Below are 26,071 nucleotides of genomic sequence, written 5' to 3'. Positions count from 1 at the left end.
TTTTATTAGCTGCCAGTGTAAACTGCACAATAGCGCAAAAGAAATGCCACGTTTTCTTCGTAGGAACACGTCTCTTCCGGGGCCGTTGAGCAGTGCTGTTGAGCGTTTGTGAGGTAGGGCCAGGTTCATGGCGCGTACCGGAAATCTCAGCACCAGTGGGACGTTGACGGGCGCTCCGTGCTTTGACATGGGTGAGTGTCGAAGTTGAGCGAGTACACGAAATACACTCCTATCACGAGACGGTACGCAAAGGCCGCATTAAACCTGTTGGCAAGGGGTTATTATATTTATCGACTTTAACCTATATATGCAGAAATGGAGTTATAATAACCCTAAACAAAACTTGTAGATATCTGGAACACTGCCGCCGCATCACAGCTGTCCTCGCACTACTTCGGGACGCAAGACTCGAGAGAGGCCTGCTGGAGAATAGCGATATACAGCTCTGCTGAATACAGCTGCAGTCAACACAGTAAATGAAGTACAGTTACGATAGCAGTGTCAACACAACATTGAGTTCAGCGTAGTCCCATGCGCTTCTCTTGGGTCGTCTCCTCTCCTTCAAGTGATGCTCCGCAGCTTGAGCTAAGTTAAATGGCATTTAATTTTACCGTCGCCGGAGCGAAACGTCCGACAGGTGTTCATTGTCGAGACGTAGGCGGGGCCACTTCACCGCTCTTCTCCACGAAGGCCTGCGGTGAAAACGAGAACACAAGGTTGCAGTCAGCCGCACGTGTGTCGGGGCAACACTATGCAGGTGACTACCAGTGGCGCCATCATTTGGCAGACCAGAGAAGCACAGCGCAAGACCGCCTGATTTCCTCCAATCCGCTCGACACCTCCAGCACTGCGTAATTAAGCTGTCCCTGTCGAAAAATAGTACAGAATTTTCCCTGGTATAGCAGGCAAATTTGTTAACAAAAATATCTGTTACGACAAACATTTATGCCGCCGAGCGAAATGCTTCTGTCGTTACAGCAAACATTTGGTGTAGTCAAGATAAACGTTCTTGGAATTCGTTTGTGGTTGCGACAAACATTGTCGGTTTGTAGTCTACGACAAAGTAGAGAACGACAGTGTGTGCGCAGTGATACGCAAAGAGGACTCCAAGTGAATTAATGGACCCATTAACGCTGTTGCGTCACACCCTTAAGGCGGAGCTTAAGTGTCGGTCGGAACACGGGTGGGAACTGGGGGGGGTCCTTACCTTTGCTCACGACAGTACATCAGGACAGACGTCCCCAGCTTTGTTAATATTCCTTGTTTCTCTCTCTTCCTTTTTGATTAAAGGCTTTTCTTACTCTGAGCTGGCATGTCAGCGGAACTTGAGTTATTAAGCTGTAGCGCTTAATCGCACCTGTAGCGATTAATCATGCGTGTACTACGTGCCGATCTGTCAGCTCTAAATCGGGATCAAAGCTTTTTGGATGGAGGCGGCAGGCAGGCTGAAGCAGAAAGTTTTGTAGGTACAAGCAAGAAACGGTGGCTGCAGCTGCTGCATGCATTCGCAATGGGAATCTGTCGAGGCTACCACATTCTTCTCAATCTATTTGCTCCTCTCCTTCAGCTTCCCGTTTTTACAAGCTCCCGTGAATAGCATGGACAACATATCCGCCTAGCTAGGCGAACGTGCTCTCCAAGCCTGCTGAAACGTTGCATATGAGCAACATATATGAGATTATAGGAATACGAAGCCCATACAATATAGAAAAATATATGGGAATCTATATCATTTGCACATGTTTTCCGTAAGGTTTTCATACCATTTCCGTATGATTTCCATATGACTTCCACGTTATGTGCACGGCGTTATACGGAGTCCGTATGAATTTCATTTCTCTATATGTGTTTCTTAGTCTAAATAGATTCTGTATGTTCCATATAGTCTTCCCATGAGCCATATGGAGGATATGCGGAATCATGGGACGTTTCACTAAGGATGTAGGTGAGTTCGGCCCTGGGTCCAAGTGAGTGGATGTAAATGTGCAGTGCAATATGCACATATCGGGGAAGGACACCTGGAGCCAGGCTCACCGCGAGTGCGGGAGGCATCGCCGGGGCTCCTCCCCTCTGGGCGTCCTCGCACTGGCGGCAGAAGCAGATGAAGATGGTGTCCAGCGTCATCTCGTACACCGAGAGGAAGCAGTGGGCCACCAGCAGGGCGCCCAGCCCCGCCGTGCACAGGGGAGCCCACTCGCCCCACGACAGCTGGCCGGACTTGTCCTGCGCGCATGTGGTACGGGTCCGTGCATAAAGACCACGCTTTGTGAGCATGCAGTTTCGTACAGCCTCGCATTTTCCGCACTCTCCACCGACAGAAAAGTGGGAACTACAGATGGACCGCACTCGAACCCTAGCTCGCCCAAAAACTGCGCCCACAACCGCCCTGCGAGTCACATGTTACCGTAGGGAGGCACTTTCCACAGCGCCTCCTGTGCATCTAGTCGGGGCATTCTATAGTAGCACAGTGGGACTGCTCGATTGCGACAGACGACGAAGATGGCGTTTTTTTTTTTTCATCAGAGAAGGCCCCCGACGCAGACACCACTGCAAAACGGACCAACTGGAGCAGCACGGCTGCATGCATGACGAGTGCTATTCATTATATATATAAGTGAATGAGTGAGAACAGATTGATAGGCGGCTGGAGACCTATTCCGTTTTAATGAGACATCAGAAGCACCATCAGGAAAAAAAAAAGTGGTGTCCTGCGGCGTTCGTCATGAAATTCGTTCACTGGTCGAAGGGGTGTGACGTCACAGATGAAGTCATCAGACAGCATCGACGTAAACAGAGCTAATCAGTTAAGCTAAATACGGAAATTAATAACGTCAGTTACGGAAACTACGTTAATTAAAATAATTAATTAAATTAGGCATATTATCGATGTAAAGGCATCGGCGCAGCTTCAAATGCTACCACAGTGCCAACACTTGATGTAATTATGTCCCTGTAAATTTTCCCTCTTCCGGCAGACGATGTAGACTGCGTCACCTTGCACGTTAAGCGGAACACTCCACTGAGCCGGTCTCCTCGGACCAGGACTGCATCGTCAGGCGTGCAGTGCAGTGCGGCGCGGTTCGGAGCTTGGAAGAAGTGGGGGGATCAGTTCCCAATGGGCACTGAAGCTCCCTTGGATGTCCTGGGGTCACGTGGGATGTCCTGTGGACGTCCAGTGGAGTTTCAGTGCCCGTTGGGCTACTTTCTTCCCTGGTAATTTATGCCTGATGGAGGGCCTTTAATCATGTCAGTGTCTTCTGAGGAGCCAAAGTGTCCACGCTGACTGCAAGTTCTGCAAAGCGTTGCGTCACCAGCAGAGGCAGTCAGACTAATTAACGGACCCCGAGTGACGCCCCCGTGTGCTGTAGCTTCGTCCGCAGCCAAGCGGCCAGCGCGTGTGTTGCAAGGGACGCTGCACCTGTATGAGTCGGTGTCCGACGAGCACGGTGCCGGCGACCACGGCGCCCTTGGCGAGCAGCAGCACGAAGTCGCCCACGCAGTTGACGGTGGCCACGCGGAGCGCGTTGCGGGACAGCAGCTGCCAGGCCTCGCGCGCCGCCCGGCACAGGCCGCAGCCACGGGCAGCTGCAGCCCACGACAAGAGACGGAGAGTTCAGGCTTCTGCGGATGCCACACCGGGACACGATCCCATTTACAAGTACCGTCACCCAGATTACACAACAGAACTGTGGAACAGTTAAAGCAACGATCGGAAATCACGCCAAATATTTGGAACTTAAATTTCTATCTCTGCTGTTATACGATGCATTAATAATATATGCACTACGTAACGTTTTCGAACACTGAGTTCGAGAGCAAAAAACTCACAGGACGGTAACGAATGTGTAAAGCTATGTTCAGCGATAGCTGTTTAGGCGTTTAGTTTTGGGGTTATATTCCTAGCGGACTGGTGCAGTGGTCACGTGATGCACCCCTGCACTGGCAGGCGGCTGTTCCAAACAGAGCCACCCGTAGGCGTATGCGACCTAGCAGATTGACCGTGACATAACGTTACGTGACATTAACGCACCCACCGGTTACGTCGACGGCGACGATAAAGCCAGCGACGGGCGCCTTACTTTCAAGGCCCAGTCAGCAATTCACGCAGAAGAGGTCGCCATCGCCCTGGCAGCCTCCGACTCCTCCTCCAAATACATAATCACCGACTCGCGAGGGGCTTGTCGAAAGGTCGAGCAAGGGTGGGCTACTCCCCTGGCTTATCGCATCTATCAAAATTGTAGCCGAGACTCCGATCCTGCGCACCGATCTATTATTTGGGCTCCAGGTCACCAAGGCCTCCACGGAAACGAAGCAGCCGACGCCGCCGCCCGCGCGCTCTCTCTCCGGGCGTTTCCCTCGGGACCCGACGATGACCAGGACTCCGATTTCAATCCGGTTTACACTTTTAAGGAAATATGAGATTACTACAAATCCACCCATCAAACTCTTCCCACTCCTTGCAAAGGGCTGGGGAAGGCCAACGAGCGGGTACTCCTGCGCCTGCTCACTAACACGATGCTGTGCCCGGCAACTCTAAAGCATTTCAATCCTCAATTCGACGGGCGGTGCTCTTACTGTGGGGAGGTGTCGGACACCTACCACATGGTGTGGGCCTGCCAGCAGAACCCATCCCAAACCCCACCCGAGAGGACTGGGAGGCGACCCTGTCCGGCTGCTGCACCCTCCAGGCCCAAAGGGCCTTAACGCAGCGTGCCCGGGCTGCGGCAACCGCCAATGGGGTGCCTGACTAGGCATCCCCACCTAGTGGTTGTAAGGGCGTGACCCTTCAGGTCACGGACCCCAACACCTCTCTCTATAATTAATAAATGTTTTTACCACCACCACCGCCGCCGCCTAACAGCTATCGCTGTAAAATACAGACTTCGCAGTGACACACTCAAATTTTCATTCTTTCCTCAAACCATTCAACAGTGGAATATCCTACCGGAGGATGTTTTCGCGTGCACATCTTTAGGTGATTTTTTGGACGGCTTATGAAATCTGGACGAAGCCTGTCTATACTGCTTTCGTCCTGTCTCAGTAGCGCTGCAGCGCCTTTTACCCGGCGACCGCACAGACGGCGTCGCCCCGACACGTGCCTTCCGTCCGGTTCCTCCCTGGCCACGCATCCGTCCCCGGAAATGAGGGCGCCTCGATCCCCGGAGCGGATGAGGTGGCGTTCCTCCAGCACGCCTCTTTCTCTAATCCGCCGCGGTGGGTCGCTGGTTATAGGGCGCTCTACTACTGAGCTAGAGGTGGCGGGTTTGATCCCGGCCGAGGCGGCTGCGTTTCCTATAGGAGTTTGAGACGCCAATTATACTTGCGACACCAATGCACGGTTAAGAACCTCAGGTGGTGTAAATCAACGCATCAGTTTCTCTGAAACGCTACAGCACGGCTTCTCGGGTGGCGGCATTGAGCGGTTTGGATCGAGCCGCCTGCACGCTCTCGTTTTCCAACTTACATGTCATCCACAAAATCAGAAACACACACACACACACACACACACACACACACACACACACACACACACACACACACACACACACACACACACACACACACACACACACACACACACACACACACACACACACACACACACACACACACACACACACACACACACACACACACACACACACACACACACACACACACACACACACACACACACTCTCTCTCTCTCTCTCTCTCTCTCACACACACACACACTCACGCTCACGCTCACTCTCTCTCTCTCTCTCTCTGCAACAGCAGTGCTCAGGAAGTGGCCCCTTTCTCACCGAGCAGTATCAAGGCGTTCCTGTTGAGGAACCTGAGCGCGGCGCAGCATCCGAGGCAGGCGCAGGCGCAGAGGCAGCAGGCGGCCTTGCCTTGGCGGCGGCAGCGGCGGCCGGCGAGCCTGCAGGCTAGCCTCAGCATCCGGGCCAGGGCCTCGAGCAGCGAGCCAAGCACCACGGAGCCCAGGTGGTAGCGCACCAGCCGCCACACGCTGGCACACGGCGCTCCCCAGCGGGGACAGCGGCCCCTGCAGGGAAAGCCGCCTTTAATGCGCACAGGCTGTGAGACAATTACTGCGTCATTTACTCTCCTGAAAAAAAAAACAAGTTTCGAAGTCCTATTTTAGGTGAAAATATAGGAACTTTCTATTCATATCTGAACAATTTGCGCCCTATCCGGACAAATGTCTCCACCCTGCAACGATGGCGGACCCAAGGAGCCTCAAGACCACGTTTCCACAGCCATATATACAGGCCCAAGAAAATAAGCAACCATACACTTGAAGCGGACGCCAGCGGAGGTGGTGGGCATACTATGGCGTTCAATATGAGCTGCAACCCAGAAAGTGTGATAGGTCAGTTCTCGAAGCAGTGCGAGCCCTGTGGCCCTGGAAACCAATGTAATTAGCCCTGGATGCAAACAACAAAGTGGACTGAATGTCCATGCAAGTTTATGAAGGCGCACTAATTTACTGATGATGAAGATGATGGATTTATGGCACACTTAGGGTAGCTTCGACCAAAGAGCGCTATGGCACAACGTATTTATCTAAACAGGGTGGGGTCAAAGACCCATGAATTTCATCCCGAAGGAGCCGATCGAGCTCCGGACAAGGAGATAGCTTGTTCCCATTGTATGACCGCTGGGTGCCCTTCGGCGCTGAGGATCGAGCCCCGTACCTCCCGCATGCGAGGCTGACCACCAGGCCACCACTGCGGTCGCATAGCCTTATAGGAAACCTGGTTTGGTTCACAGCGCGTTGCAAGTCAAACTGGGCGCGCTAGTACCTGTCGAAGTACCAGTGTGCCGCGGCTCCGGCCACCACGACGGCCTGGCAGCTGACGGCGAGCTGCAGGATCCAGAAGAGGGCTAGGGCCAGGTACCACGGCCCGAGGCGCAACAGCGAATCCTGCCTCAGCAGCAGCACCTCCTCCTCGCCTTTGGCAGCCACGGGGTCGCCCGCTGTGAGCAGGATCAGCATGGCCACCGCCCCGGCCGCTGCCGTGGCCGCGCAGAAAGACAAGGTCTGCGCCAGCGGGGTGGACCGAAGGAGACATGTGGACATCACCACCTGGCGCGTCAACAGTGAGGACCGCGTTCTTGAGTAGAAATATTTTCTTCTGTAATCGAGAGAAAACTGAAGCGTGCCGTGAAATGGAAGGGAAGGGAGGATAGAGCGCATAAAGGACAGCCAAACACAAAGAGCAGACACACAACCCTGACTATCAGCTCATGAGTTCAATCAGAAGGTCATCAATTTACGCAATAATCACTGCATGACGAAAAACCAAATCAAGACGGAGAGAACAAGAAGTGGTATGAAAGCAAGATCACAATCTGTTTGATAGGTGCCCAATTTCATTCTTTGTTAAAGACACTGGCGGGTCACTGACACATGCATCATGGAGCTTCGCAATATGGTAGACCTCTGTTATCTCCTCCGTTAGCTGGAATTTGTCCTTGGCCACAGTCTGTGTAAATCGGCTGGCATTTTCTTTCGCTGCATACGCGACAGTGTGCAGCCCGGTTCCAGATACGGCTGTATACTCTCTACTTTCTTTTGTGCTCTTGTAGACGCGCTATGGCTATACACCCTTCTTATCATGAACAACCAACTCACCCTAATTTCTGCACTTGAAAGAAAGGCAGGAAGAAGGGATAAGGTAAGGCCATGTTAGAAAGGAGGCTTGCGTGCAAGGATGCCGCGTAAAAGCATGTCCACGCACGCACACAAGAGCCTAAAGCAAATAACTGCCCGCGTAAGAAAGGTCTGCCGAATCCTGAAAACTAAACATTTTGACAGATTTGCTGTCTGGTTGGGTTTGAAGACATAATAAACTGCACATCTCCAACCAAAAACTTCAATTTTAAACCAACGTTTCGAAGCCGACTCGGCTCCTTCGTCAGCGGTGACTGAAGGCAGTAGCTAGCGTCCTTAAGTATGGAGGGGAGGAGGGGGTCTAAGAAACGAAAGCTGTGATGCGAAAGGCGGGGGTGGCGGGAGGAAGGTGGGAGGGTTAAGGCTGTTAGTCACGTTGTCGCACTGTGGGGAGGCGGTCACCCCTGATGAAGGAGCCGAGTCGGTTTCGAAACGCTGGGTTAAAATTAAAGTTTTTGGCAGGAGATGCGCGGTTTATTATAAAACTGCCCAATCCTGTACGCGAGAGCTTACTGTAAAATTATGTACGCAGTATGTGCATGTGTCCCATATATAGCAGTGTAAGCGCGAGGGCTCACTGAGCCAAAGCAGTCGTCGGGATGAGGGGGTGACCGGCTGCTGAATGCATGTTCATTATTGGTAGCGCTTGCGAGAGCGTGGAATAAGCGGCAAGAACATATGACTCACCCAGGCTGGCTGTAGCAGCAGTCCCGGCATGGCAGTCAGAGCCTTTCCGGCCTCCGAGAACAGCACTGTCACCTGCAACAAAAATCATGGCCCTGTTCGTAGTTGGCTCATGTTCCATTGTTAGCTCTCTGTTTGCACTGCTGCACCATGCATGCCGCACCAAACTATAGCAATGGTCGAGGCCCGTTTATGTTGTCCAAGTGCGCAAGTCGGGTGGACGACGCGGCTGGTAGCAGCCTGCACAGGGGGCAAATGCCCGCTGGCTGAAAGCCCTCCGGGTCAGATCACTAAGGTGGCTCAGCGCCGCGTCCGCTGCAGAAGCACAGCTTCATGCACCATTAGACCAACAAGGAATTCTAGTCTGGTTGCTGACGCTAAAAATAGGCTGCTTCTAAGACATGAACAAGGCGGCTACGAGAAAAATTGGAGGAGAAGCTACGCCTTGGGTGTGACGCGATGGCGTTAATGAGTCAATGCCCTTACATGCGGAATTGGTCACTCCTTATTCAGCATTCATAGATCCCCGAGAGTCATCGTACCACAGCTGGCGCGGTAGTGCAGCGGTCAAACGATGAGCTCTGCGACGAGTACAGGTGCTGCCATCGGTGGAGCTTGCGAGACTCGGGTTGCTCTTCCCGAGCAGCCTCTCGCGACCACTTGCCACGGTGGGCAGTTTGCACACAATCTCCCGTGGACAGGTTGTGCGAGGCCGAGAAGAACCTTGTGCCCCAGGGTGGCCACACTCGGGATAGTGTGCCACCCTGCCCCGGGCGATTTTTCGCTCACAACGTCGATGTCGACGCCGGATTCTGTGCAGAACGGGAGCCTCAACGCTATCCCGTTAAAACTGGCGGACGAACGCAGCGGTGGCCTAGTGGTCTGAGCATCCGCCTCGCATGCGGGAGGTGCGAGGTTCGATCCCCAGTGCCGCCGGGTACCCACCGGTGATACAATGGGTACAAGCTTTCCCCTGCCTGGTGCTCGGCTTCTTTAGAGTGAAATGCTTGGAACATGGGTCTTTGACCACACCTTGAGAAAAAGAAAAACCTTGTGCTATGTCGCTCTTTGGCCACAGATGCCCTTGCGCCATGAAAATTCATCATCATCAAAACAACCAATTTTAATGGCCGCCATCTTGGATTCGAGCAATGGAAACTATGCCGCCATTTCGTCCCCTAACTTCATACTCACATAGGTCCACCTCTATCCACCATATTGAACCGTGACGTCATCATTGACACGCGACAGGTGGTTATTTCTACAATGCTATAGTAGATGGCGCTACAGGTCTCAATTCGAGATTTGCTGTCTTCTAGTTGCTGCTACAGATGGCGCTGTTATCTCAGGGTGGTAGCAGACCCCACGATATCTCGAAACGTGATGAGTAAGAGCTGACGCTCTTAAAAGCCCAACACATTAAAAAAAACTGCGCCTGTGCTTTGTTTTGTATACGCTGTGGTCTTCGTGTTTTTCGCACTGCTATTAATGAACACTAATATAACAAAATTATATGTACTCATAAAAAAATTACGATCCTGGCAAAGTTTGTCTCCAAATGTAGACCAAATCTGCTGTATTGTGTAGTGAGTGACTTCGTTTTTTTTTTTCCTTTTAGAATTTCTCTATCCGTTCGACGTGTGGTACACGCTCGTGTGACGTGCGAAAATTGCACCGCCGGGAACGAGATGTGAAAGAAGTCGGCTGTTGTGACTTGCCAGCTGGATCCGCTTGCGCAGCACAAGCACCGTCAGCATAAGCAGGACCTGCGCCGCGACATCAGCACACGCGGTCAGAGAGAGAAATAACGAGACAGCAGAGCACAAGGGACCTCATTGAGTCGGCAAACACGGCCTGTCAATCAAGTTGTTTGTATTGCGATTCGCCGCGCAGTGAACAGAGTGCGAGGGAGCGCTTAGTGAAGGAAGAAAGAAAAATGAAAGAGAGAACGAAAAAAAAAAGAAAGCCGGCAGACAGCTGTGCAGAAACGAGTGTCATTCGTGGAGCGCCGTTATGAGAGTACTATAACAGCGCCTCCGTCGATATGAGGGTGCCTCGGGAAAAACAATTCTACACCGCCTTCTCCTATAGTTCGTTCGGCGGAGGAAAGCTTGCAGTCGTTGACGTTGTTGTTGTTTTTTAAATCTTTCATTTTTTCGCTGCCTTGCACTGAGGGCGTAAATTGTTTTCTGTTGGGTCTAGTTTAAACCTTTATGCTGCCTGGCTGAGCACAACCATCGCTCAACAGGCTCATCTGGTTTTTCGTTACCTTGCATACCGAACGTGTAAGTCGTGTCGAGTGGTGTACGCACCCACAGTAAGCTCGCAGATTGTATAAAACATGTCTGACGCTGCCCCGTGTGTTCGCCAGCGGCACATTAGCTTCACGGCTATTTTTTCGAACGACAGTTTTCTAGTATTGTTTGGAGTAACACGGATAATTGAGCTAGTTGGTACATCATTTTAACACTTTCAAAAGCGCTGCGACAGGGGACACCAAGAGAAAGAAAGAAAACGAAGGACAAGCGCTACTATCAACTGAAGTTTATTGGAAAAAACACACAAGGTTAAATAACTCACACAAGCCAGCCAGCAGCGCATGCGCCTGCCCCCAAAATGACAAAACGAATCACTGTGTTGATTTAAGATACCGAATTTCGCAATCATTGATTACAACAGATGGTGTGCTGACGCACATGTCGGGGTTTTTGTGAATATTATATGCCTCAGATAATTCCCTTGTTAGCTGACTGAAATGCCTATACAGAATTTTTGTACTATTGAACAATTTTGTACTATGCTCCCAGATCGCAATTACACGCATGGGCAACTTATAGCGTTCACTGTGAAATCCACGTGTCTATATAGCTTCTGTTTTATGACTATGAACGTAGGGCTAATTTTGGTGATTTCTGTATATCTAATGACGACAGGGAGTAAATATATTCAGGCGCGTGAAATAAATTAAGGTAAAAATAACAAATTGCAGTGTTGGAAAAGGTTATCTCTGCAAATATGTTGGTAATCCACGTAGCTGCGAGCAGAAATGAAAATTATTGACATATTTACGCTCTCTGCCCACGTTCCCCGTCACCCACCAGTGCCGTGGTTCCGGCGATGGCGGCCGCCAGCCAGGCGCCGACGGTGGGCTGCGCAGTGCGCCGCCTGGCGTTCCACGAGAACCTGCCACGAGAGGGAACAGAAAGAACCCCGCCACCTGTCACGTAAACAAAAAAGCCAATCACGAGACGTAGAAATTATAAGTCGAAGAATCTCGATGCCTCTCCCTTGTTTGATGTAGCCAAACGTCAAAAAGCTGATTTCGCTTCATGTTGATTGGTCAGCGGAGTAATATAAGACGCCGCGCACCGTGGCCCATTGGTCGCAAGTGCAGTTTTTTTTATGTTGTATCCTGCTGTTGGATGTGCTTTTGACACTTCCGCCTTAAAGGGATACTGTGGCATCGCCAGCCATTCTATAGCGAGCAAACTGCGGTGCGTCGATCGAGACAGTTCTAAGCGCGCGGATCCCCGAGGCGAGGCTGCAGCACCTTTAATTACGATACGGGGATCACGGAGCCACTCTCGGTCTTGACGTCGCAATTTTGAGTGGAGGGAAAATTCCTAAGTCCTATTTTCTCGGCGATTAATGCGTCATTTGTTGCTGGACAAATATCGAAATAGCTGGAAAGAGGCACAGAATCGATTTTCGTCGAGAGCAAAAGTTGGACGGAGTTATCACTCATCCCCACCATCAGCCTGACTGCGCCCACTGCAGGACAAAGGCCTCTTTCACATCCCTCCAATTACGCCTGTCCTGTGCCAAATGCAGCCGTCTAGCTTATCCCTGCAAACTTCCTAGTCTCGTCCGGCCATCTGACTCTCTGCCGCCTCCTGTTCCGCTTGCCTTCTCTTAGAATCCATTCCATTACACTAAGGGACGATCGGTTGTCTTGCATGCATATCACATGCCCTGCTCATGACCGTTTTTTTTTCTTAATTTAAACTGGATATCACTCAGTGTCACCTTCCCTTTCTTTCTTTTTGTCTCGTAAAGCTCGAGCTTCTCCATATGTGCCACCATCGCCAAATTCAACGCGAACAAAACAATCGACACGCGAGCACAAACAATCGAACATATTATCGGCTGAAGAGGATGTGCAGGCGTGGCCTATTAACACTTCCAAAGCGCGGTCTTCACGCGTTCGATGCGAACATCAACCGGTCTAGTATTCTGCCTCCCTAGTGTTCCAGTTTCGCGTTTCATTTGACGCTCATAATGCGTCCCTAAAGCACTGTTTCCAGCGGTTTCCCCGAGAACACACACGCGCCAACTTGAAGCAAAGCTGAAGAAGCGAAAACTCGAGCACGGGTTGTCCAGGGAGCGCTCTCTCCGCCGCCGAGCGGAGCCGATGACGCCCCATCGGCAACGCCCGTTGCGTGACGGAGGGCAGGGCGCGGTTGGCGTCTTGCAGTTCGCTATACAGGGCAGTTATTTGCGGACCAATGAGCGGTCTCATACGGACCTATATTTTGCACTGAACTGGTACGCTTTCACCGGGAAAATGTAAATATAGAAAACCTACAGGAAGACGCTTTTAAAAAGTCCCAGTAATACGTACTCGTTTATGAACCGATTATCAATGCGAAATCATTTCTAGGCTATAACGCCGGGGTCGTGTCACCAAAGCGTGTCCGCGGAGATTGTGACGTTCGCAGAAGACGTAGCACCAAACGAATGGCTGTGATCGATAGAGGATGTGAGGATGATACGCGAAAAATTTGATGTCAATAGGATGATTAGTTAATTAATTAGAGCCAATAATGTAAAAAAGTCGAAAGAGCACGGACGTCGATATACTGAGTGGACGGGAAAAGAGCAGAACAGTGGGAAAATAGGCTAAGAATGAAAAATAAAATTTGAAATGCATTGAAATGTTTTTAATGAGTGATAATGATTAATTTACCAAAAGTTTGATTGGCATATATTAATTAGTTAATTAATCAGAAGCAAACTTCAATGGACTCGAAGAGGGGCAGAGAGAGGCGACGAGTGTCGAGCAGGCGTCAGTGCATTCGCATTAATTCAATGCGCGTAGCCGCAGTGATCTCTAACGTTTTTGTGAGCTTATTCTGAACATATTTCTGAATTTATTATATTCGTGAACTCACTGGGCTTTCCCCGTGCCCCGTCATGTGTGCCCGGTGAGATGTTGATTCTCTTTCACATTATAATAACGAGTTTTCTGACTTATTCGTGAATTTTCTTCCGAGTTCCATCTGTGTTTCAAAATGAAATTGGCAGCCGTGTTTTCGGTTCGTACAGGATGTGTGGATTTCGTCTGAGTTCCTAATGTGCACAAGTGCACATCTGTTTAGAAGTATAGGGCTTAACAAATAAAGATTCGCCTGAAGTATGATATCGGGGGTAATTTCGAGTGATATGCAGTTGGTGGAGGACGCAGACGAAACAAATTACGACAAAAAAAAATGAAGCATGAGCATGAAAGCCCAAATCCGATTTTTCAAAGGGTGGTTCAGTGCCAGCCAGGCAGACCACGCAAAATACGTGACCGTCGGTGATAATTAGGCGCCAGTAATGCAGCCGCGCGTACCAGAGGTGGCAGGTCCCTCCGACGCAGCCCAGGGACACGGCCAGCAGCAGGGACCACACCAGCAGGGCGACGCAGTAGCGCAGCAGAACCAGCGCCGCCACGCTCAGCCCTGAGCCAGGAGAGCAAGCGGTCGCCAGCTGCTTTCACGGCTTCTATAGGATTCCTATAAGTCTCCCGTAGGGGTCATATGGGTCTCCTGAAGGGGTCCTATCTGTACAAGATTTCTATAGGAGTCAGCCAACAGCTGAAAGACCAGACATGTGCTTCCCAGAAGTGTATGTGGGCCACACGTAGCCGCAGCTCTCGCCTCCTGGCCTCGCAGTGCGAGTGCCGATTGAGGCGGCTCCAGGAATTCAATCTCAATGCCGTTTTTTCTGTGCTCATTCCGGGAAGCCAAGGTTATCTTATAGTAACGGCGCTGGACACACAGGCGCACAGAGGGGAGGAAAGGGGGAGGGACGCAACCACTATGACGTGCATACACGTGTGCAGCCTCATTTTACTGAACCGCCCAGGAAGGGGGGCACAGCTGAGCAAGGTCGCCCCAAATCGACGACACCGCGTTTACATGCACTTGGTCTCAGCGAATCAGGCACGGCGCGAACCGCAGCGCTGAGCAGGACAGCGCGGCTGTGTAAAGGCGGCGGCGTCAAAGATATGCCGCGCTGCTGCATCGTGTCTCGAACTAAAGACGACGCTCTAGTACAAGACAGGTTCCGATTTCCCCTGCGCATATCCTGACTCCTTGATTGCGTTCGCATCCACTTCGCTAGTCGGGTGGTGGCAACCGACCTCGGCTACAATCGCCTTCTGTACGGCTTGTTGGTATTGCATTTATTTCACACTGCGGTTTCGTATTTAATCTTTTTTGTTGTTGGCGCGCGTCGTTTGACATTTGACTTCAACTGCATGAAGTGGCCATTCTGCTTGTTGTATATGTTCTCACTTTCCCAATAATGATCAGTTGCGAGTCAGCGCTGCATCTGTTTCCACTTCTATCAGTCCCCACTTTTGCGCTGCCGGAACCAACAACCCCTGCAGTCATAATGACAACATGAACATGACCGCTCGACTCCGGGATCCGACCATATGACGGTTACTCGAACCCGGTAACGGGTTTTCTACCCGGCAGAGGAGACACCCAATTCTGTCAAGCTCGTGTAAGCGCCCTTTATGTGCGAAGTTGTTAACACGAGGTTGCCGCACACTATAGGCCAAACCGACCAGCCCTGTGCACATCAGTGTGCACAGCGCGAGTGTCAAGTGTACAGACCAAGCGCCACGAGTCCCATGTAGCCCAGCTCCCGTCTGCAAGTGGCCAGGTCGTGGACCAGCTCCTGCACAGCCATGGCAACGGAACACGTTAGCTTCATACACAGAATAGTCATCTTAAATGTCACAGTTACTGCCATCATCAGTCCAGTGGTCCGAAAAACAACGGTGTTTTTCAGTGTTACCACTCTGCATTCGGTGAGCAAATACATTTTTTGCTCGCGCCTGTGTACTCTTTGCCTGCACGAAACCGTTTCTCTGCCTTTCGCAATCAACCCTTTTGCTCTAAATATCCATTAGTTATCCCTTCTACGACACCCTCGTTGGCCTTAATTTCAACTGGAAACTCTGATCCGCGCTTCTTTCTACACCCGCCGTTTTTCTTTCCCTCGTGATGTTCCCGTTTTCAAAAAAGCGAAGGAGGAGGTGAGATTGGTCAGAGGCTCCATTTTCCGAGCAATTCACCCCAGAACAGCCGAGCGTCGTCAGTCCGAGAGAAAGCTTGTTCTCAGAAGACCGGTACCCGGCGACACTGGGAATCGAACCCAGTACCTCCCAAGTGCGAGGCGGATGATCTGCCGCTTCGGATCGGCCTTTGATTTTATCTGATTTATTTCCACAAACAAGGCTACACAAGGTTGTGGGATGATAGAAAATGGGTAACAGAAGCTTCTCAAGGCAACTCGAGGGGTCAGTGTAGAAAGGACACTTTTCAGCAATAATTATGCGAAGGAGAGAAGAAAAAAAGCACACTATAGCTTAGAAAGCTTAGCAACATTCTAGAGCAGAAAATATGGAAATGAAACAAGAATTAAGGCCAAGGAAACCATGTGCCAGTTTGTCCCAGAAATATAAATAAAGTTACCGGGAGCACCAGGGAACTTACTTGTGAAGCATTGCAATTACATTTCTATTTTCTGTTTAATTCCTTTGTAGTTGGTGACTAGTACTGACCATTACTGGTTAACATTTCTTTTTTGCTCGCCTTTTGTGACGTATACACCGTTTCTACCAATCGCGAGTTTTGCAACGTCTCCCCTTATTGGACGACTCCGGGTTTTCGTGTCGAGGAGCCATCCAATGCTTCGCGCACAATGGAAGAACAGAGAGACACGCGTGTCCTCACCTCGAGGACCAGGCCGCTGAGGTTGAGGGTTCGGTGCACGAGGCCCGCGGGTCCCGAGTCCATCACGCACCTGCGGAACACCGTTTGCCTGCGCAGCATCGCGCACAAGCAAGGACCGATTTTCCCGCCCGCGCTAGCTGTGCCAGGATATCGGCGGCTGACCTGTATCCGGGCGGGCATTCCGAGGCGCAGTGGCGCTTGTGGCCCAGTGCGTCCTCCAGCACCAGGAGCCTGCGATGCGGTGCAGCAAACGTATTCAGCTGCATGGCGGGCGAATGCGTACCGTGCATAGAAGAGAGGCGGCCTCGTGACAACAGTCGGCGCTCAGCTCAGCATTGTTCGGATAGTTCTAAGTTACGATGTTCCAGATCTTACTACGCAAAAAAGAAGGTGAAAATGAACTCCTCGTATTTGAAGCGGCCTTTCACAGTAAACATGACGCCGCAGCTCCTGCAACCGTAATTTCCAGTCTACAGTCACCTGACTATACATGTTTATAAAGTTTAAAATGCTGTGCTTTGCTGACTACAGCGTATCTGACTTTTTTTCCCAGACTGTCCGTCCATGATATCTTTTTTTAATATTTCGAATATTGGAATATTATAAGCTACTATTATATAAATATTGAAAGTGATGATCCATTCTTGCGATATAGAGCAGTTAAGACTGTCGTAGCAAACCACCGTGGAACGCTTTTGACGATTGCAAAACCGTTAATAGCAAAAAAAAAAGGAGACGAATGCATATCTGCGGATATATTGATTGTTATAGTTAATCTTACGATGTATGAAAAAAAAATTACCACTGTGTCTATTTTACGATATATGAAGAAAATATTTTATGATATATGAAGAAAAAAAAATTACCGCTATGTCTATTATCTTCTGTCCCGTTCCTTTTGCACTGTATTCCTTCGTAATGTTCAGTCACCAACTCGCCCCAACAACATGCCTTATGAAGACCTATACTGCTAAGGCAGCAATATGTGGCTGCTTCGTGGTACAGACGAGACGTTGTGCTTCGCTTCACAACGACCGTTTTGTAACAAGATACTGCACTCCCCACTCACTCGACAGCTGAGATCAAACTTCGCTCGCTCGCGATTTGTAAAAAAAATGAAAATTGTTTTTCGGGGAAAGGAAATGGCGCAGTATCTGTCTCACATATCTCAGTGGACAGCTATATAGTATAGGCCACGAGACGGATTGTGCCCATATCGTCGGAACGAAATCATGCCGAGAAGAGCTTCCGCGATTGCGTAACCATCTGTACAGTACTTGTAGGCTTTCCTTTCAACTCGGGAAGCCATTCAAAGGGGCCAAAAGGGGGGAGGGAAGCGAGATGATGTGAGTGTGGCCGCGAAGAGACCGGATTACGGGACACTGCCGCCGGCGAGATGGCGATCGCCGATCGGCTGATAAGGGCCACGGTCGGGGTGGAGGTCGCCTCGCATGCGCTGCGCACAGCGTGCGTCCATCAGCCGCGGAGCGTGGTTATCAGGGCGGAAGGCCCTTGTATCGCTCGAGGAGGGGCCTCTCCGCCAGGCTGCGCAAAACTGGTTGCTGACAGTGTGAATGCGATGCTCGGGGAGACTCGCGGTGTATACGACTATATGTGCAAGCTGCAACAGCGCCTTTGCTGGCTGGCTGGATTTTCGTGAATGGCTTAAGTTACTGTAGCCCTGTCTGGCAGCTATATATCTGCGTGCCACCAGTCGGCTATTTTCAAACTGTTTCCCGCCACTGGACCAATCGACTTAGAATCTCCCATATAGGCCGGGAATTTCTGAAATAAAGACGGTATTGCCGTCCTAGACGAGCACATGGGCTACGAGAGACGCCGCGCAGTGGAGTGACACCGCCTGAGGTTCTTTGACAACGTCTCACAGTAGGCGGGAATCTTTTGCGCCGTCGAGGTGCAGCCGCCGCGGCCGGAATTCGGTCTGGCATCTTCGGGCACCGAAGCCGGTAATGAATGAATTAATGATTCGTCCATTCTGCCTCAGTGAATAAACGAGCTGGGGACCAGAAAAGGCAGCTGATTTTGTCAGCTCAGTTATAACAGACACCTTTAGCATACCGAAATCAGGAAAGCATTAGTTTCCTCGCTGACTACAAGCGTACGCAGGCGCTGAGGGTCAGCGCGCTGTGCAGGTCACGCAGGGAATTACAAAGCACACCTTTCGGTTCGTGGCTGCATACTTCGACTGCCCAGAAATAAGGCGCCGTCATTTTCTCCGTCTTCCGAAAACTTTTTTCGGGCACCTGTAGAAGTGTTTTTTTTTTTCTCTCTCTCTCTCTCATTGCTATAACTTACGCGACGCAAACTAGCCACGGCCACTTTCGGGCTCACCTCCACCTGTCTGCGTAAACGAAGAGGGCCAGCGGGAAAGGGGGACCAGCAAGCAAGCAAACAAATGACGTCACAAACGGCGTGGCTGGCTGCGCGTAATCAATCTGCTCGACCATTTCTCCCCGTGTATAAATAGCTTATGCGCGACACGATCAACTTCCTCGCCAAACGTTTCTCTTTTCAAAGTTGTTTGCGCTGGCCGATATTTTGCGCCACGCGCCCGTCTTCTTCGCGATCCAACCAGGAAGCTGGCACGCGCACTGCATGGCGTCTGCATTCGATGAAAAATGGCGCGTAAATAATACCGCGTGACGCGCGCTCGAATGAGGGGAATTTACACCGCCGATGCGCGCCGCACTTTCCGCAGGTCACTTAAATAGGAGCACGCGAGTAACAATATGCGGACACGACCCCGAGCGTTCACAGGCGGACTGTTTAGAGAGTGACACGCTGCAGTTCGTGCTGTTCGTGGGCAGTTGTGAAGATAAAAAAGTATATGTACACTCTTGGCAACAGCCATTTGATGCTTCTTCAGCGCGATAAGGTGCTCTCGTGGTCGTTTCTGATCACCGCTCAAGCTCGTTTCTCCCCCCCCCCCCCCTCCCCCTCCTTTTTTTTTCGCTACGTGGGCCATAACCACCACGCAGACCAGATAAACATCCGCCAAAGAATTGGCAGTCGCGCTTTCACTTGTGCCTTCCGGAGAAAAAGCGCTAAGTGCGGGACTTTTACAGCTATTGATTCGGTTTATGCTGTGTCGATGCCGGAGGCGTAACACACCATCGTGTAATGCGTCAATTGCGCCGATTGAACGGATTGACGTCACGCGTGACGTCATGACCACGCGCCACGAGGGTTGGACAGAATATCGATCACTGACTGGTCCGAATACACGACGTGTTCACCTGCAGCGGTATTGCGAGTGTATGTCATATACGCGAGACATCGTATACAACAGACGTCACGTGTCCAGAGTTACTAAAAGTGGCATCGTCATTTCGCACCAGAACGGCTGTCGCTGAAATTCGCATTAGGGAGATTTACCACACCAGAGATCTATCAGCGGAGACGTATGCCGATTCTATATACGTACGCCTGTTGCCGCGCAGTGGTCTATGCCCGGCTGCCCCCTTGCCGCTGCGCATGCGCAGCTACTGTACGTAAAACCGGCATACGTCTCCGCTATAGTGCGCCTCCGATGTGGTAAATCTCTATACCGCAAGGGCAAATGTACGGCTAATATTTCCTCTCTTGCGTAACTTGAGTGGTAGAGAAAAATCGAGACTACTGCCATCGCGCCAGAGTTGTGTGAAAGCGCGAGTGGGTGATGATGACGACTGTCTCTCACGTGAGCCCCGAGGTGTTTCGGCCGGCGTCCGGCCATCCGGGCTGCAGCGGCCGCTGGCGCTCGCGGCCGCACACGTTCCCCTGGCTGTCGATGCCGTTCAGCAGCCGCAGGGGGTCGCCGCCCTTGCGCACCGCCCAGCAGAGAAGCACGCCCTGCGCCACACGACCACTCTGCCCATGCGCTCCTCTCCTCTCCACTGGTTGAAAACAAACCTGTGCCGCGCATGCGCACTTAGCGTTGGCGCCAGACACGACCGGCAGTCGGCGAAAGCTGCAGTCACGAATCCCGCATTGCGCATGTCCAGTTTTCGCCCATTGGAAGAGGATCAAGCCTACAGCGCCCACGCGAGGTCAACCACTTTTATGTGCAAGATACCACGGAGTTCTTTTTTTTTTCCCTCCATGCAGACGGCACGTTTTTGCGCGCTCCTGGAGGGCTCCACACCTTCTGAGAAAAGGGTTTTCGTGATGAGAAGCATATAACAGTGTAGTGAGGCTCTTGTGGCAACTCTGAAGCCTCTCCTTTAAACTTCGTACAGGCTGAGATGAAAGTTCCCTCGCCCTCGAGAGGTTCCTAGAGCTCGAGCGTTGCAAAACAAAATTCACGAGCAAACTCGGGACTAGAGCATCTTTGGCGCAGACTGTATGCGCAAGTGCGGAGGACATCGGGGAAGAAAAAGCTCGCCCAGTAGGCTTGGATGCAACTCGCTCCGTAATGTGGCAGACAACACACAACATTGATGAGCATATACCACGAGAAAAATAACTATACTTGCATAGTTTTAAAGGTGCAAGTAGCGTAGAAGACACAGTGCAGTGCGGGTTTCACGCCTTTGAGGACATGGAATAAATAAAACATGGTGCTCTTAACCGAAATCTCTTCACAGAAGACTATCAATATATGCATCTTTTTTTAGACCATGACATTTGAAGCGAGTTTCTCTGGAGGTTGCAGGGTTATTCAGTAAACAGCGAACACAATTCAGTGACTGATAAAAATAATTCAGAACACAAGACTCAATTACAAACTAACATGACCCTCCTTGAAACATTCGACGGGAAATCAAAGCTATTGAGTTTCGAAAGTGTGCCCCGATTTTTAGGAAATAGCCCCTGAAGGACATAAACCAGAAAGAAGAACTGTAAAAAAGTCGGCAGAGACACGACTACTTATGTGTGAGAAGGCGTACGCCCGCCTGCTCACTTTGCGAATGCAGTCGCCGCGAGTTGCGGCGTGGTGTAACCCGATGCCACGCAGCTGGCAATTCTACCTCTGCACGGCTCTACGTAGCCGCTGCATGCCGCGCCGCCACCGCACCCCTTCTGATCTGCGCGCTAACTTGGTGAAGGCAGTCGCCCACCAGCTGCCACATCAGTTTGCATTCTGATGCGCCGACCGTCTGCATGGGGTCATGAGATGCTGCCACCGGTGGGATTTGTGCTCGCGCGGTCAATCATTAATTTAAACGGCACCTGCCAGGTTGCACATCTTTTATGGATACCATCGAGTGTCACCCCCCCCCCCCCCCACACACACACACACACACGCACCTGGCACTGCGCAGTGGCAGTGGCTCGTGACATGGATCGCGCCTGTGGCGCCGACGAGCGTTTTCAACCAGTTTTGTGCGTAGCAGACGAAATTTCGCGCACTTCCTACAGAGCTCTGCATACTGTGAAAAGAGCGAATGGGTGAAGTGTGCTTCCGAAGAAATGCAAAGAATTTGCGAGAAACTCGTCTGCTTCGGGCTTCACCTTCCTTCCACTGCTGGCCTGTTTCGCCGCAGACGCCGTACGGGCCGGTATTGTTCATTCACTAATTCGTGCTGTGACGTCACTGATTGCACTGCATCGTCGCAAGACAAGTGCGTGCTGCGTACCAGCAGGACGCGAACGCAGAAATACACTACCCCGAAAAGACCATGGTTAATGTGCCGGAGTAGGCTGGCTGTTGAGACATAATAATAATAATAATAATAATAATAATAATAATAATAATAATAATAATAATAATAATAATAATAATAATAATAATAATAATAATAATAATAATAATAATAATAATAATAATAATTTGGTTTTTGGTGTGAAGATATGGCGCAGTATCTGTCTCATAAATCGTTGGACACCTGAACCGCGCCGTAAGGGAAGGGATAAACGAAGGAGTGAAAGAAGAAAGGAAGGAAGAGGTGCCGTAGTGGAGGGCTCCGGAATAATTTCGACCACCTGGGGATCTTTAACGTGCACTGATATCGCACAGCACACGGGCGCCTTAGCATTTCGCCTCCATCGAAACGCAGCCGCCGCGGTCGTGTTCGAACCCGGGACCTCCGGATCAGTAGCTGAGCGCCCTAACGTTACACTGAGCTGGGGATCTTTAACGTGCACTGATATCGCACAGCACACGGGCGCCTTAGCATTTCGCCTCCATCGAAACGCAGCCGCCGCGGTCGGGTTCGAACCCGGGACCTCCGGATCAGTAGCCGAGCGCCCTAACGTTACACTGAGCAACCGCGACTCTAACCACTGAGCCACATGCGCTGGAGCCGGTTTCAGGCTCGTTCGAACGTGTTCAACGCATCAGCCATTTGAATTTTTTATTTTTATTTTGGTGCTCCGCGATGTGATAAATTCTGTACAATTAAGTACACTACAATTGTACTTTGCTCAGGCCGCAGCGGTGGCTCAGTGGTTATGGCGCTCGGCTGCCGGCCCGAAAGACGCCGGCTCGATCCCGGCCGCGGCGGTCGCATTTCGATGGAGGCGAAATTCTAGAGGCCCGTGTACTGTACGATGTCAGTGCACGTTAAAGAACCCTGCAGGTGGTCGAAACTGCGACGTCTCTCAAAGACTGAGTCGCATTGGGACGTTAAACCCCCATGAACCAAACCGTACTTTACCCATAGCGTGTAAATGCTGCCAGTAGGCCTGCAAACGACCCTTGAGAGAGAAAACTGTCCTGGGTCAGAGTGAGCAAAGCCAACTGCTCCGTCAGCTGGTCCGAGGCTAGCCATGCCCGCCATGTGGATGGAGGAGCGTATGAAAGATGAGGGAACTGAATGGCAACGAGGCAGGAGAAAAGTGAATGTTGTACATTATTAGCACAGGGTTCGGGACCATTGGGGCATATACGGGGGAGTGTCGGATACGGTAGAGAAAAGAACAGGAAGGGGTAAGCACTGTATTTAGGTGTATGCGTCGAATAATGCGTAGTTGCGTGGCGGTGAGATATTTGCCCGGAAAATGAAGTTAAAGTTCATGCTTATTCAGTAACGCGCACAATAGTCGTGAATACAATTGAATCAGTACAGAAGGAGGTCCATATATAGTACACGACTGTCGGGGGGATCCACCTCCTGTACGAATAGTTCATGCAATGCTGTCCTAGCGAAAATTTATTTTTTGTTTGTAATGGACATCCCAGGCGCCCGGTGTTGAAGTTCGCGGGCGAGGCGATGCACCGCCTAATTGCCTGGGATTCCAGCGTGGCCAGGAATCCGCCTCAGTACGTGTGACAGTGTGGGGACGTAATTTGGTCGTCCTGTAGCTGTTCTAGACTCCGACCCGTATGAATTGCGCCTATAGCCAGTATTGCATAGGAATAACATCCTGAGGGGCTGGGGGAGAGGTCCTGAATTGTCGGGAGGGCAGCTGCAGCAGGGGGATCAGTGTAAGGACGAAGGGTGTGTGTCACTGCCTGCTTGCCGCTCGCAACGGAATAAGCAGCTGCTCGGAAGTGAGTTCGTCACGCGTCTGTGCAGATGATCGTTGAATAAATAGGGTCAACATGACCTGTAGTACACGCCACTTTACGCGCACCGGGCCTCTGAACGCATATCGCACGGCGCGCTCATAGAAAGCCTCTTCTCATTGTTATTTCCGTTTTGTTAGTGGCTATATTTGTTAATAAAATAACAATGGAAGGAAAAGATGTTGCTAGCCGCGGCATTTGCCATCGGAACCTGAAGCACCTGAGCTGCGACTAGCGGGAATAAAAGGACACGGAGAAGACGATTTTACTGAGGCTCATTCCGTATGAACACGCCGCGATTCAAATGAACTTTTTGCCGATGATTGTTTGATTTACTCTCCTGTGGCTTCCCCGGCAGATCAGATGAACATAAATAGGTGTCTTCAGTCGTTAAACTCGTGGTGCCTGAAATGGGGTATGGAAATAAACTACAAAAAATCTAATTACATGCAAGTAACAAGGAAGCAGAATGTTATGATGTTTCGATACAATATCGGTGAAAATTCCTTAGATCAAGTAAAGTGTCTCAAGTACTTGGGAGTGACATTAACAAATAATCTTGACTGGCGCACCCATATTGAAAATGTCTATTTAAAAGCCTACCAGAAGATCTGTTTCCTGAGGAGGAAGTTGCCGAATGCGACTAGAGAAATTAAATTGATTGCGTACAAGACGTTCGTGCGGCCAATCATAGAGTACGCAAGTGCAGTGTGGAGTCCTCATCAAAAGGGTTTAAAACGGCAACTGGAAAGATTGCAAAGGATGTCAGCACGTTTTATATGCTCTAAATACCGCCGCACTGATTCAGTCACAGCAATGCTAAAAGAGTGTCAGTTAGAATCACTAGAAGTAAGAAGAACAAAGCAGAAATTGAAACTTTTTTTTCTGATAATGAATGATAAAGTCAAAGTTAATAAACATCACTATGTTACACCTCCCCTGAAGCGTTGCCCTCGGAAAAATCACAGTAAGGTATTACAACCTATTATTACACGTACTGATGTCTATCGCTACTCCTTTTTTCCCGATGCTGTAGAAATTTGGAATCAACTACCAAGTGACGTTGTGGACCAAACAGATGTAGAAAAATTTGTGATAGGTGTGAACGCGTTCCTGGAAGATTGCTGTGCAAATCTGTAATTCTGTGCATTTGAGTGTTTCTTTTTTTTTTTAGCGAAGATAATTGCACTTGTGTCTATATATGTTTCCCTCCCTGTAATGACCCTCATGCAGAGGGTTAACAGTATGAATAAATAAAAAAATAAATAAAAAATAAATATAGTGCAGTCGAAGTCGCGGTGGTATTGCGATGATGCAGTACAATATCAGGTTTGTTTCAGCACAAATGAATTAGTTGAATAAGCGACCTCAACGCGGCGACTGCCATGAAGCAAGCGAGCGGAGCGAGAAATTCGTGACCGGAAGTATAGCGGTAGCAGACAATTTTCCCATGACCCTTTGCGTTGACTCCGGAAGCGCACCTCACCTACTGCAACCGGATGTAGTCATGCACAGGTAAACGGGAGGCAGAAGTCGCTGAATAAGCTGTATAGTGCGGTGTACGATGCGCAGCTTCCTCCTGCCTCACTTTCAGTTCTGAAGAGCAGTGTGACGTGTATAGAAGGCCGTACCAGTCCGGCGCAGAAGGCAGCGAACACCAGCAGCCAGCCGGTGTCTGTGCACGATCGCTGCCGCTCCAAACCCTGCAGCGGGACGGAAAAAATTACAGAACGAAAAAAGAAAAGAAAGGAAAGACCACTTCGGGAATATCAAAGAATCCAGATGACGCAATACCACTACAGTAAAGTCAGGGGAAGCGTAGACGACCAACTACCGCGACAGTGACACCGTGCAGACGATAGGGTGAATCAATAACGAACGGAACCTCGGGCGCAGACAAGCGCCTCATCCGCAGACTATCGGTTCGTGTTGTCGTGGCGTCACTGCACTTAATTTCAGCTTAAGTTGCCTACGACTGCGCTGGACCAGTGCGCCTCCGAGCGGTTATCATACAGTGCGAGCTTTGGACGCAGTAGTGGCACATTGCTGGTATACAGTCGAACCCACTTATAACGAACCTGACGGACACGTGGATTGCGTTCGTTGTATCCGATGTTCATAGAGCGCGGACTCCCTGTATTACAGCCACAAATACTAGGTCAACCAAAAGTGGTATTTATTCCTTAAAAACTATGTCACCCGGGTCTATTTCTTCAAAGCAGGTCTTACCACGGCACTTTCCAGGCTCTCCAAGGCGGACAT

The 26,071-nt window shown here is 50.4% G+C and overlaps 1 protein-coding gene across 1 annotated transcript; it reads right to left on the bottom strand.

Annotated features, from left to right (window-relative positions):
• On the bottom strand, positions 1-26,071 carry LOC144107357 (choline transporter-like protein 1). The gene is made up of 15 exons (XM_077640346.1): positions 26,039-26,071; positions 25,398-25,512; positions 20,060-20,255; positions 16,522-16,590; positions 16,360-16,447; positions 15,235-15,298; positions 13,962-14,070; positions 11,446-11,530; positions 10,066-10,113; positions 8,351-8,422; positions 6,792-7,030; positions 5,787-6,031; positions 3,419-3,585; positions 2,035-2,223; positions 1-692 (listed from the first exon to the last, which is right to left on the bottom strand). Exons 1-15 carry the CDS (start codon positions 26,069-26,071, stop codon positions 642-644), a joined length of 1,770 nt encoding a protein of 589 aa, XP_077496472.1. The 3' UTR covers positions 1-641.

The sequence above is a fragment of the Amblyomma americanum genome, chromosome 10 (assembly GCF_052857255.1).
Source record: "Amblyomma americanum isolate KBUSLIRL-KWMA chromosome 10, ASM5285725v1, whole genome shotgun sequence".
Lineage (NCBI taxonomy): Eukaryota > Metazoa > Arthropoda > Arachnida > Ixodida > Ixodidae > Amblyomma > Amblyomma americanum.
This window is presented reverse-complemented; position numbering and strand designations above follow the sequence as displayed.